Source organism: Lepeophtheirus salmonis, chromosome 13 (genome assembly GCF_016086655.4).
Source record: "Lepeophtheirus salmonis chromosome 13, UVic_Lsal_1.4, whole genome shotgun sequence".
Classification (NCBI taxonomy): Eukaryota; Metazoa; Arthropoda; class Copepoda; order Siphonostomatoida; family Caligidae; genus Lepeophtheirus; species Lepeophtheirus salmonis.
Window position 1 is genome coordinate 7,799,210 of NC_052143.2, and position 15,428 is coordinate 7,814,637.

The following is a 15,428-nucleotide window of genomic DNA, read 5'->3' on the forward strand; positions in this document are numbered from 1 at the left end:
GCACCTTACAGGTGATATATGCCCATGGTCTTTTGTTGGGGATTGTTTAGAGGTTAACAGAAGATAATTTTAATGCAACCAATCAATGATAAGAAAAATACAATTAAAATTTTTACACTATGACCCATCAGTCTTACATCCAATGATTATACATTATAGAGACTGGGGATCTAAAATCCAGAAAACTTATGGATAATGTATATTACAATTTATTTACAAAAAATAATCACTTAAACCAAGAATTGAATCCTGCATAGTGTTATGAACATGTTTATTTGAGTATGTCTCCAAGATGTCCCACCCATAGTAGTCCAAGGGGTTCCGACCCAGCGAGATTGTGGCTACATGTCCATTCATTTTCTTTTTATATTCCATTAATGTATTATCAGTTATTATCCCAAAATGATAATGAATCTTCCTTGCAGGTATTCCCAACCGTTCAGACTCCTTGAAATCCTTGGGAACATTGTAAACAGTACATTTGGGTAGCTTTGTAAACTCCATAATCTCATTAGGCTTGTAGATGGCTCGGCGTTCGTTTTCAGATTACATCTAAAGGCTTTTATATTTTATCTTATACAGTTTTGCATACTTTCATAAACATAGATCTCCGGGCTACCAAGATATTCAGGACTTTGCTTCATCCGGATTCAAAATCCCCCCAAAAAAAAAAAAAATCATACAAAATATATTCAAACGACCGTCATTTGAATAATCATTTCAACTCTACTAAGAGAATGATGATACATGAGTCATTCAAATCTTTTTCTTCTTTTAAATGAGTAAATCCCTTTCAAATAACGTGAAAAAGAAGTGGACACTTTAGAAAGGACGGAAAAATATGCTAATCCTGTCTTTAATCTTATAATTTCTATCCTTTTTCATTATTCTATCCATCGATTAATATTCTTCCCTCTCTACACAATATGTATATCCTTTGCTTTTACTTTTTGAGAAAGAGAGTTAGTGTGTGTGTGTGTGTGTGCGTGTGTTGGGGTAGGTGGAAAGAAACAGAAATAATAGTATGTTTAACAAAAAAAAAATCTTATTATTTTGTTCAGATTGAAAATGGTAGGTTAAAAAAAAAAAGAAAAGATAGAGACTATTTCTCTTTTTATTATTAATCCTATCGTACTGCAACTCTTCTGCTAACAAGGAAAAGAGAGAAAATATTCAAAAAGAAGAAAAAATAATAGATAAGGACCGAAAAAAATGGAGAGGTGTGGGGGGAGTAAGTGATCATGTAAATATATGGATATTTAAACTGCTTCTTAAATTCCTCTCTTTTTTTTTCTCGAAATATAGGTTTGGATATAGTCCAAAAATGATGACATTATTTAAAGTTTCAACCATATTGATCAATGCTCCACTTCCTGAAAGTTGTTAATTTCATGGAGAAAATATAACTCTAAAATAGTTCATATTAATCAAATATAGGTTTTGATAATAATAAAATATTTTAGATGAATAAAAAATCTGTCAAATTTATATATATATTTGTCTTGTAAAATAATTTTTTCGTATAAAAAGAAAAAAAAAGAAGAAGCTTTTTTGTTGCCTAGGTTGAAAATTTACATAGGTATATATTTATTCTAATTACAAAGTATTAATTCAAACTTTCATTTCATTTCGATTTATTCAAATTACATGGTTATTATGTATTTATGAGTATTAATACTGCCCGAATTTGACTTTCTTATGTGTCACAAAAATCCTGTATTTTAGTCATCATATTAAAATTGTCAAAATTTGTGGAATATTCAGTTATTGCCCTAAAAACTATTCATCTTATTTTTGCTTATGCAGTTTGTAAAAGGTACAAAATCGTAATTTGTACATATGTTTGATAAGAATGAAAAAACAGTGGAAAGGTTTCGTGATTTTTTTAAATATGGAAAAAATGGGGTCTGTTGAAGCATATGAAATCATATCCACTACAAACAGGCCCAGTGGTACATCATCCGAACTTTTTCTCAATGGGAATGAGTACTTAAATATTGAAAAATAAGAGAAAGCTCTATGATTGGTAGAGGATATCACTGGGTTAGAAAAGACCCTACATTTCTGCTATATGTGAGTACAATACATATGTTTTGTTTTTGGCAATGCTAAATAGATTGAACTCTATTGGATTATCTATTTGGTTGTCTTGGTGTGTGTGTGTGTCTATGTGTGAGTGGGAGGGAGAAAGAGATAGAGAGAGAAAGAAAGAAAGAGTTGTTCATCGTTTCTGGAAACTGCTTTCTTTATCGATATGTTTGTTTTTCTTTTCTTTACTTTACTTTTATATAAATTATCTGGGGAATGTTTTTCTATGTATAAATATATCTAAACATACATATATTTATTTGATATCAATATCATCAAATATACAACAAAAAAAAACCCGACTTTCTAATCACATCCCTTGCTGATATTTGAAAACCCTTTATCAATCCTTAAAATGACTTCTGTTACGCTTATACTTTCTTTAGGGCTCCAATTCAGATACAAAGGAAAATGATTAAGTCTGTCAAAATATATGGATTTTGTTTAAATTGAAATACATTTTCATACATATTATATCTTGCAGAACAATAAGCGTATCAGTTTCAACAAAGTGTTCAAGTGTCTGAATTTACTTTAAAAACACATATTTAGAACATTTTTATGCCATTCATTCATTTATCTTCTATTAGAGCTCTTTGATGTTGAGTCTTTTACGAATTGTCAAAAACACTCGCAACACCCTAGAAATACGTTTTATTGAAATGAATTTGGCATAGAGATAGACGAAGTCATTTATGTGTAACTTAGGAGTGAAGGGGCTTGTAGCAGTACATAGTAGTAGACGACTTCTACTGCCGCATTATGATAAAGGTAATATGGAAGGAAATGAGCAATGTATTTCACCTTCCCACTATACTTTTCCGACTATACGCATAAATACCTTCATAAAATTACCAATCAAAATATATGTATATAAATATATTTATATAGAGAAACTCCAACTATAACTTTATAATACATACGTGGAGCTCTAAATGTTATGCCTTGATAGTGTGTAAAAAATAAACAGGGAAGTGATATGGTAATCCTCCCAATTTAATGAAATTTTTTTTTGTGTGGGGAGAGGAGCTTAACTGTCATGACGTTTTATTAGATCAGCTGCAAGCAGCTGTGAAAAAAAAGCCAATCCCAACTCTGTTATCTCCAATGTCTTCCTCAAAGTCCAACACGGACTACTTTCACTGAAAAATAAAGATGTGACAGTTGTCGAAATCTTCGTGAGCGTAAAGAAAAAATAGATCCTATGTTGTTCTATGTTTCTTACCTTGCAGGACGATCTATCTACTGGCAGACATCCCATAGGCTTATGAACTCTTTGCTCGCTAATACGCTTGAATTTTCAAAATAGGAACAAATAATTACTAATAAACAATACTATTACAGACAGAAAGATGAAGTTCCTTATGTAGAATGGTAAATTCTTAGTACTGCTGCTGTGTAAAAAAACAAACAATTGGAGGAGAATAGCTTAAAATAAATAATTATACGTTCTACGTCTCATTCGTATTCATCTTTTGCAAGATTAGGAAGTGTGCAATGGGTACAAATATTGATGAAACTATATTTATTTTAGTTTTCTTCTTTTTATAAGGCATGACATGTACATAACAGGATTATTTATCCGATAGGTCGTCTTCCATGTTCTTATTCATTAATGTAATTATTCCATATTTGATTTTTTTTTAGAGTAGTTGTCTAATCCTTTCTACGGATATCTTTAATCTATATTCTCCAAAGATGTTGGCGTGCTGGTTCCACAACTCTAGCTTACTACACAATATTAATCAAAGTAGGGAAGAGGTTCTTATACTACAAGTCCACGACGAATCTCAAGTAATCTACAAGTACATGAATATTTTCATCGCGTCCTCATATTTCATTTAAGCTCATTTCAAATCGATAACTGCGTAATAATATAGGGGCCATAGTGTTAAGGCTTTTCTTGAGTCCACAATATACTAGTGGCTTAGCAAAACTCAGCTATGGAGAACAGAGTCAAGTCTTTGATTGTGAGATCTTCTTCAAAATATGGGCTCAAGTCCAACTCGAGTCCAAGTTGTATCTTAAATTATAGAATTAATTATTGTAATAAAAATTAATAAATCATAAATGTTTAATAGGAAACTCTTTTTCTCTTTGGTGGTATATTCAAAAAAAGGATAAATCAAAGGATTAAATAATATATATCCCAGCATTATATAATACATGGATATAGGGATGAATTACTCCGTTCTCAATCCTTGATTATACTTTTTTTTCAACAAGGACTTACTCTAATGACTCCCCTACTCCATATCTTTAATACGCACACACATTTTATTCTTAGATGTTCCCTCTTCAAGAGTTAAAGAATAATAATATCAGCTTTGGAAAATAAAAATAAAAACACAGGTTGCAACTATAAAAAATATCGCACGGGAATAAAAATATATATTTCCTACTTAATGGACCAAGAGTATGTATATACGTGTCCCCATCAGCAACCTACTCAAAAGAGTAAAGACATTGTATGTCTTCATGTCTGTTATTGGGTTGCTAGAAGACTCGTTTTCCGAGTGATTTTTTTTTCTACGGACGTTTTCTAGGAGTTCGTCACGAGGAAAAATGAAAAAAATTTTTTTAGTTCGTACGAGGGAAAATAAGACGAAATTGAGGACGATCCATTAGGGAGCTAGCTAAAGAGTACCAAGTGAGCAGAAAATCAATATGATATTAATGAAAAATGAACTCAAACACATGTCCTCTGAAGCTCAAAAGAGTCAATCAAGCTAAGGGGATTCTCAGTTGGTATCCCTGGAGGTGATTGTGATTCTTCTGAAAAAAAGCTTGGCGAAGCTTCGAAAAATTTGATGCTCACAATAATAGGGTACTATCCAAAAATGTTTCAAGCATTTTTTTCAAGTTCAGAGGTACGTAAATGAAACCCAGAAATCCAACTTTGTAACAACCCTGGGAGCCACTGCTTCAAATGAAAAATAAATCCTATTTTTTATAAATCTTGATAGCCTTAAAATTAACCAACGTACCTATTTAAAGTTATTTGAGGCAAAAGTGCTGCCTTACTCTCCCTACGCGAATTCTTTGGACTATTCTATCTAGACTAGGACAGGAAAGAGTATGTGCTACTCTTCACAGGAATCTCTAGTCTCTAGAGGCTTCCATCAAGAAGGAGTGACCAAGCTCGACTCTGACTATATAATCAATGTCTGCAAGGGATTCATGCATTGTATTAAGGCATTGTATTAGAGCTGAGGGCTGACATAGTAAATAAAAGTTGTGTCAAGCACTGTTTTTAGAAGATTTTGTGAAATAAATGTCCTCACAAAACCTTTTGTTTAAATTTTATTATTAAAAAGTTAAGAATAATAAAATGTCCACCATTAGGTAAGATTAACCCTGTATATTATTATGATGCTTAAAAAAGATTTGTTTTTGACTCACTAAAGGCACATTTTTATGTTCAACAAATCCTGGAACACCCTGTATGTATCTATCAAATAATAATACATAGGTAGACAAAATCAGTAAATGAGGGAACCTACCTACACAAATTGAATCAAAACCACTCTACAACCATCATAGTTATTCTGATTCAATTTATTTATTATGGTCCTAATTTCATTTCATTCATTACTGTGAGAAGTTTTTGTATTTTTTAAATATAATAATACTCAATGAAATGTTCCCAATATCACCTTTTTCTTTATTATTTTGTTGTTGAAATAATATTATCAAGCTATTTGATCCTTCTTGTTGAATGAAAAGGCTCAATTCTGTCTTTATACACAACATACCTTTCTCAAATATATCATTATGAGTACAATAGATTTGCCAACAGCTCTTATCATTCCATAAATCTTGATTTGATTGATTTTCTATCTGCAGTAAAGAAAAATATACTTTTTCTTACAAAGAGTTGTTTATTTGCTATTAGTTTTTGTATTCTATAAAGCATACACTCCCTAAAGCATTTGATCAAAAATACAATTCCTTTTATAACATTGTCACTCTCAGTTGACTATATATTTTTTATGTATCTGACAGATCATATAAACTCTTTCAACCTTCCTTAGTGAACTGGGATTATCTGCATAACTTTTTAGTAGAGTCTTGAAACGTTCAGTCATATAATATGTAACTTTTTTACGTCTATAAAAATATATTTCCTAATAACTATTCGTATATTTTACAATTTTAACCAAGGTTGAGTGAATTTAAATTATGTATTTGCTTTTAAGTCGTTCTTTTGTTATGTCTTCCTCTCTTTTTCAATGAGTGTCGTTTGCGTTGCTACTAATGTAATATAAGCTCACATGCAACCTCCATGAAATTGATGAGTACTTATTTGTTATCTCAAATTCGTTATATATAACATACTAGTGTGGTTAATATTAATTTATAAATGAATTCATATTCCTTTATAAGTCAGATGGAGTTGCTCTGATTAAAATAAACATTATGGTATTACATTTACTTTATCTGACATAGGGCATGTCTTTGAATTCTATATACATAGAGTACCGATGTTATTATATCTAAGATATTAATATCTAATTAATGTTTTGAACTCATTTATGTATTTTTATAATTTTAATTTATATTTACGAGTGCAAAATCGAAGTAATAGTGAAGAAATCAGTACGAATATTGTAACCTTGAAAAAATGTAGGTTGTGTATAATTTAATAACATTTTTTTATTTTTTGGGATAACATTTAATTCCAGTGTACAAAATTAAAAAAAATGATATTCCATAACATCATTTTCTCACGTTTCAAGAGACCAAAAAACAACACCCATTTTGGTAAAAATCCTTGATGCATCAAAACCAGGTAGTTTATTCATTCACACCCTATTTCATTGGTTAAGTTTTACATCGACGTAAAATACACGGAATACAATTAAATTTGACTTTTTAGTGATTAATTATTTGAGTATAATTTATAAATATTATGAATGCAGATATTTCAACGTTCCGGATATATTTTATTTATCAGAGAAAAATAGTTTCCTCAAAAGCTATTTTATTATTTGTGGCATTCATTCATGAACTAATAAAATCATTCTGAGTAATTGGTACTTTGGATATAGGGAAGTATTTAAGCTTGACTATTTGAGACTATCAGGGCCTCGAATTTATACTATATCATTCTTTTCAAATGTAATTGGATTAAATAAAAAGATTTTGAAATTAAATATAATACACGCAACTTCTTTGGTTCTATAACACTATCTTCTAAAAGAAATATTCGTATATTTTGCAATTTCTAATCAAGGTTGAATGAAATTGAATAATTTATTTGCGTATAGGTAGTTCTTTTGTTTTTACTTTTTCAATGTGAGGCGTTTGCGTTTCTACCAATTTAACATAAGCAACTATTTAATAGGTATATTGCACGCCTCCTCGATGAAATTGATGGGAGTAATTAATTTTTATTACTCCATTTTGTTAGGAAAAATCGTATTATTTTGTATAGACAAAAAATAGTAGAACCTGAACTAACAAATGACTAAGAACAATTAACGTTAATTTATAAAATTTTTATATAATAAATTACTTCGGTAAATGAATAATCTAGATATATTTGTTCAGTTCCTGAAAAAAACCTGTAATATTTGATGAACATACTAAGGGAACACAAAGGTTACTACTCTTGAGGTTCAGTTGAATTTCTCACTTTTTTTTGTGATTTTTTTATATGTAATGTAACAGAAAATTAAATCATAGGGGTACACTAAAATATAGAAAAGTATATCAATGCATATCTTCCCCTAAGATGCATGTCTCTTTGACATAAAGACAAATATTAGAAATTCTATTTGAGATTGACTTTAATTTGATATTATTGACAATCCATTCTATATATGCAAATAATACATTGTACTAATGGACAAAAGAAACAGACTAGATGCACATATGAATAGTGTTGTAAAATATATGTACAGTAAAAAAAGAAAATCGAAATTGACATGTTAGCCTTGACCATTTTAAGAATATTTTACAGAGGAGCGGCTTTAACATAGTTGACGTTTTATTAGGTTAGCTACAAGAATAAATATGAGAGGAAATTAAACACAAATCTAATTCTGTATCTAAAAAAGACATATTTAGAGTCACGGGATCCGCAGTGGTTGGGCTGGAGGGTATGTAGCTCAAATAAGAATTTTTTTTTCTAGCAATTTAATATATAGATTGTTATTTTTGATTTCGTTCTCAAAAATATAATTTTTGTGAAGACCTGTGGATTTTCGAAGTTGTTTTTAAAAACATAATTTAATTTTTGAAATTTTTTCCCAAAAATTAACGTTTTTGTGATTAACAGTGGATTTTTAAATTTTTATTTACAAAAAATTAAATATTTTGAAACTTTTTTCGTGGATATTTTACGTATATTTACTAAAAATATAAAGCCTTTTCAACGTTGCTGATGTTTGCTATTTTAGGGGTCTAAACAACAAAGTTTTACAATATTAAATATTATTTTTCATTCACTTTAAGGAAAATTGTCAACTATTGGATGTCTAAATTGGACTAACAAATAAAAGGCCTTAAACCTAATTGTATACAAAATGTTTATCCCTATTTTGCCTAGTTTTATAATAAATCGGACCCTAAAATATAATAAAAATATGTTACTACATCGTTTTACATTCTTATTTGCATAGATAAAAATAAATCATAACTATGCAAAGAAAAATATATTTTCAACTAATTATCTTACTTTTCTGTTCATTAATCTATCAAAAAAGAAAGCAAAAAAAGAAGATTAATATATCAATTTTAGGGATATTTAGTTCATATTACTTTTATTTAATTCAAATATCAGTGTTACAAATTTGCGTCAACTTGTATTTAAGGCGAACTTAGACGCTTTTCTTATTCTGAAAGTCATTTGATGAAGTTACATGAAGATTTGTACGGAAATTTGTCCATTTTATGTAATAAAAAATATCAATTTTGAGGACCTAAAATTACGTCTATATCAATTATGATGCAACTTATGACCTCAGTGAAAAAGGCTCTATCAATTAAGTGACAAAACATACGCCATGGAATCAATAATTGTTCTAGTAGTCTGTAAGATCCTAGGCCATGAAGAACCATTGAACTACAACCCAAGACTGGATACAAGAAATGAATACTATTCTTTTCTCTATATTACCACGGCTGGAGAATGCAGGCTTGGAATAAACAAGGAATTGATCTTTCAAACTTTATAACTCACATGAGGAAAACTTCACTTGTTCAAAATAAGAACGGAAATTCTAGGTAGGGGAAACCCTCAGCGGAAAAACCAAACGTTGGACAAACTAGGTCTGACATAGATACAAAAAAAACAAAAAAAAAAACTCTTAAAAATCCTTATACTTCATCTAAGCAGAAAGGGCTCCGCTACCAAATCCCTGCCTCATCAATTTATACGAATAAATCTAATAATGAGGATAAAGGTATTAATTGCATATTCTCTAGTTAGAAAATAGAAACGTCGATAACACACTCTCTATGTGTGTGATAAGATAAGCTCATTGGTACAAATGTGCAAACTAAAAATTAAATCAAATCTACAAGTCTCGACGTCAAACTTGTTTGAGTAGTAGTCACGGATCAGAATCTTCATAGGGCTTTTGAGGTGGAGGACATCATCAGTAAAGTGCAGGGGATAATTTATTTTTCAGATGTAGCAGCAAGTCCGTTCCAACAACTTTGGATGTGTAATTGATAAGGAACTCGACATTTTATCAATTTTCTCTCACAAGGGCCGTTAATGCGGACTTTTAGGTCTTGGTATTAAAAAATGAAAAAAAAAAAAAAATATTTTTAGTGTCGTTTTCTTGTTATTGTTTTTTTCTTTTACTCTTGTGAGACATGTGCTGGGATTGGATTATATAAAGTTAAAATGTTTATATGCCTATTGGGCTTAAAAAAAGTTATAGTATAATTGGCTACGCCACAAATTTATTATCTGCTAGGTGCATTTCACGTAGCCTGGGAATTTTTTTAAAATTCATAGTCATCACAATTTGTAATTTTTTGATAAAAAATTACAAAAAATAAATTTCAAATATTAAATTTTTTGAATTTTTTTATTTGCAAAAAAATTAAATTTTGCTGACGCCTCTGGAGTTTCAAGTTTTGCCAATTCTTTTTTAGCCTCTTTTCTCTTTATATGTTATGGTCCTCTAAAATTATTTAATAATAATGACAGCTTTGGAAGATAAGACAAATTACAAACATTTTACACGCTAGTAAAGGAATATAACTTACCTTTTAAAATATGAACAATACTGCTTTGAATTCAAGGCATAAATTATTAATAATGAGTATAAATTAGAAATCCTAAGTAATCAGTCAAGTGATGAACCCCCATGTAATTGAAGCTTATTGAATAATAAATATTTTCAATTGAGTTTATATTTTGAAAGGAGAAGAAACTTGAGAAAATTTAAATACAATGCTTATTTAGGGTACATTTATAGTAATCGTATTACCATTACACATATAAAATAATAATAAGCAAAATTATACAAATTCTAAAATTGATGGTGTTTTATTCAATTATTATTAATATATTTTACATTTGTTTGTATATATAAAATACTCAACAAAAACCCATGGAAGAAGAAATTCAATAAAACCCATAAAATATACTAATGGTGTGGGAATTAAAATATTCAGTTCCATGCATTAAAGACTCATATTCCGTTTTGTACAGAGACTTTAATATGAAAGTATGGGGCTTTTTGTAGGGTTAGAGGGACAGAATAGTGTAATGCAATATGTATACCTGCGCAAAAAGTAAACAAAAACAATAAGTTTTTGTTTTTTCTTCTCTACGAAATTAAACTAAAACATCATTAATTACTCGGATTTAAAATAACAAAACAAATATAATTAAAAAATCTTTTTTAATTACAATATTTAATTAGTTTTCTTTTTGTTTTTTTGTACGTAATTAATTATTGAAAGGGAATAAGAAGAGAGAAAGTTCTGCATTTTTCAATTTTCATGTCGAGTATATAATTTGTAGGGGAAAATAAATTTATCATTTTTCCCTATCTTTCAATACTTTATAAATAAATGATACAATCATCCGATTTAAGGCAGGTATGCCTATTTCTGTTCGATTACTTGTTGCCAACGAGAATCATAATGACCTTTTCGTAGAAGCCCTTGTACCTATTGGCAAAAAATTGAACAACCAATTGTCACAGGCATCAATTGATGTCACATTTGTACCCCCAAAACACGTTTACTATAGACAGGAACAGATTGTAGTCACTTATTTCCTGGACTGGACTGTAGAGTGGATGCATAAGAAACCTCCCATCCGAGCTCATGGAGCTTCTGGTGCGTTATTAAAGATATGTGCCACCTGGCGTTGTCTTGATAATTTCTTTTTGTTTCATATTCAAAAATTCCGTTCTATTGCCTGCTTCAAACAGCCGAGTTGTTCACTGTAGAGAGAAGAATCGATCATAGATTGCTCGAACTCCTATTTGGTAACACGAACCGAAAGAGTATCAGCCCCTTATACATAGCAAATTTCTTTGTTGCTTTCGACGTATTCTTCTCATTCAAATAGTACAAATGAATAGTATGGCGAATTTTTTTCCTTTGAGACCTCCATACTCGACCCACGATAATTTACGAGTAAACCGGCCAAGCGTAATAATGTCATTTGCAGTACATATACAATCAATTCTTTACAATGCAATATCGTATGATCTGATGTGACGAATTTTGAACAAGGTAAACATAGTTCAAAAAAGGTCCGAGGAATACAAAATTACTTTTTCCCCAACGTAATATATGTATAATACCCGGTGTTACTGTATGGTGTTTATAACGGAGAAGTCCATAAAAATAGTATTATAACTTTTTATTATAGTTCATACAACTATCCCGTATTATTCAACTCCTAGGACTTTATCGCTCAAAATACTTTTATTACATATCCATGGCATGCTCACCAAGACCTCAAGGATGGCTTTAATGAATGGACAAATAGCAACGACAATACAAAAAGAGAATTAAACAATTTCCTTACCTGGATAACTTGTAAGCCCGCCCGTTATTCCAAAGTTTGTATAGTTTGAGTAGCCTCTGCCTGCAGCATAGGCTGCATATGCAGCGGCTGCAGCGTGGAAGCCTGCAAAATAAGTAGTACATAAATATTAATTAGAATCATAGTAATTGGGTCAATGTTGGATGGAACTCGAGTCAGGTTGTATGTAGATGAAGCAGGCACACTCTTGTGGATCCGAAGACCTTGCAGAATAAAGCATATAGGTACAAAAAAAAAGAAATAGAATAATATTAAGAAACTACTAATTTAACACGATTATATCAGGGGAAGAGAAAGGCAAAATTTATATTTACTAATTTCCTGACGAGAACACACATTATGTATATGAGAATATATATATATGAATGTTTGTATAATTTTATGTATATAAATGCCTTATTTTGCTGGTTTGATTCTTTGGGTCGTTTGATTATATCATGCAATACATACGAAAATACATATTTACAAAAACAAAAAAAAACTTCTTTATATATGGACTACATACTTCTGAGACACAAGCTAATAGTTATGTTTATGAAGATTTATCGAGAATATCTTTGTAATATATAAATATAAACAAATAAATGTTTATAGGTATATTTTCCATGTCAAGTTGATTTATTATGAACCCCTCCTCCTCCTTGGAAAAAGTTCATATATCGTATTCTACAACCATCTAATTGGTTCTAAAGTATCAACTATTTTGGAGGCTATGGGAGGCCATTACTTTATCCTGGATATACTCGTATGTGGGTGTATAAAACAAATTATAGCGGCGGAGAATCAAGAAGGAAATTTGTGGATGTGTCAATTCTTTATTAACGTCTCTAGAGAAATGGTTCATATATAGACAACCTACTGGAGCTCTTGAAGTGGAAGGCAAATTTGATAGAAATGACTGCCTTTTATGCAGAACATTAGAAACAATAGACCAATTTTTGAGGCAATGTTTGATTTTAAATGACATATATATGACATTTAAAATTTTGACAGTCAATACCTTTGAATGTAAGCTGGATAAGGATTATTTCTTAGCTTTTTTTAATGGGACATGCGATGTGAAGATCAATACCATTTTGACAAAAACCCAGTATGTGCTATATAATATGAGAATGCAAGGAAAAAATGATACTAATGGAATAGTATCGATTACGGAACATTATATACGTGTTTTATTAAGTATTTAAAGGTATTTATTTTGAAGATTATTTTATGGTGTTTTTTTGTAAGGAATTTTTCATGCCCTAACTTTCTGACTTATGCCTTGTTTTTTATACCCTTGTCTACGGATGTCATTTAAATATATAAATGTATTTTAATCTATTTATTATTTAGTTTAATGTAATTAAATAATCGCCAAAAATAAAGGCCAGAAAAAACAACAACAAATAATCTGTATAGTTGCGTCATTTTAGATGCTACAGTTAACTATTTAGATATTTATCAGATAAATTATAATCATTTTAATTAATAATAAGTAAAAAAAAAAATATTATCTTGATTTAAAAAAATATTGTTAATTTTGAAATGTTGTAATTTGAATATTATAATTTTGAATAATAGTAAAAGGTATCAATAATTCCTTTTGAATTTTAAATCAAATTACTCAGATATTACAACAATAACCACAAGGATACACTGAATGCCATCGAATTACATATACAAATGATGGAATAAACAATTTTTGATGGTATAGAGCAAATTAATTTTACTTTTATATATGTAGATCGGACCTTGTCAAACTGAAATTAACATTGAACTAATTAATTTTTCCTACTTTTATACAAGTGTAGGAGAGATAAATTTTCCCTCTTAATGAAAATGAATTAATTTAAAAAAACAAAACTTAATCATTTTGGTGTTTATGGTTATGAGTTTTTATTACTAATATTCATAACATATTTATGTATTCATTGCTAACGAGTATGTTCTTCTTTTTAATTGAGAATAAGTAAAAAAAAACCTAAATATATGCTCTTAAAGTTGTTAAATAACATATACAAATGGTAGAATGGCCCATTTTCGAACGAAATTAAAATGATATATGTAGGCATCGAGAACATCTAGTTGCTCTGTTTTTTTATGAAAAAACACCCTTTAAAAATTTAAGAAGCATAATTATTTATTGTATGTGCATTATCTTATTATTTTTCATTATTTTTTGTTCGTTCGTGTGAAGTAAGCACCCTTGCCTATCCTTGGTGTATTTAAAAAAAATGCTAATAAAAACAAATATATGAATTCAAATATCATTCAGATATTTTCCCTGCTTTAATTATATTGCAAATGTAGAAGGTTCTGCTCTTTATATTCGTAATTCATGTTATCTTTCATATAACAAGGGTCTTAATTCAGGAGTACCATATGTCTCACTCCCATCTTCTCCTCCCTTTCTTTTTTTCCTTTAGAAACATATGAAATCTAAACAGGGGCATACACAGGGGATTGGCTGGAAGAGCTTTAGACCCCCTCCCCGTCAAATTAAGGAATTTTTGGTTTTTACTAGATATTATATTATGTGAAATTTAATTTAATTTTTTCCCCAAAAAAATAATTTTCTATGAATAACTATAGATTTTTGAAATAAAATTTCAAAATTTTTTTGCAAGAAATTTAATATATGTGAAGAGCTATGCATTTTTTTGAGAATGGCTATTTTTTCCCAAAAATACAATATTTGAAATATATAAATTTTTAAAATTTGTTCCAAAAAATTGAAAATGTAATTTATTTTGGAAAAAAATTAATTGTTGTGAATAACGATGGATTTAAAAAAAAATTATAAAAAATTTAATTTTCCAACAAAAGTTTTAATTTTGGGATTTAAAAAAAATAAATTCCAAAACAAGCCCCCCCACCCAAAAATATATATTATCCTGCAGACGCCCGCCCCTTGTAGACATTATTTTTAATTTGATATAATAGACTAAATACATAATTTAAGTATATACGAGATATAAACCTTTAAAATAACTCTATCAGAGGAAAAATAAAAGTTCAAAAAGGTTCATGAGTCTACACTTCCATTTATGTTGAAAGTACAAACAACAAAAACTAAAAAAAAACTTTTTCTAACAGAGAAAGAAGTTTCCTCGATTTTATTTATATATATGTTCGTATGAACCTTAGAAACTTTAGTGGATAAAAATAATAATAACAACATATGTTGTTGGTATAATATGGACTCTGGATACCTTGGTCTTATTTAATTAATTTATTTTTATTGGTGGACGTATACCAAGAAATCAAAGTAAGACAACATATGTAAAAGGATGTGGATTAGTGTTAAGACTCAGTCCAAGATCGAATTTTT

The 15,428-nt window shown here is 29.4% G+C and overlaps 1 protein-coding gene across 2 annotated transcripts in view; it reads right to left on the reverse strand.

Annotated features, from left to right (window-relative positions):
- Positions 1 to 15,428, reverse strand: part of Rbp6 (RNA-binding protein 6) — a 135,165-nt gene that overhangs the window by 18,335 nt on the left and 101,402 nt on the right. For both annotated transcript variants that reach the window (XM_040723270.2, XM_040723269.2), the window contains exon 8: positions 12,098 to 12,199. In XM_040723270.2, the coding sequence (XP_040579204.1) occupies positions 12,098 to 12,199 (102 nt within the window). The remainder of the gene's footprint in view (positions 1 to 12,097; positions 12,200 to 15,428) is intronic.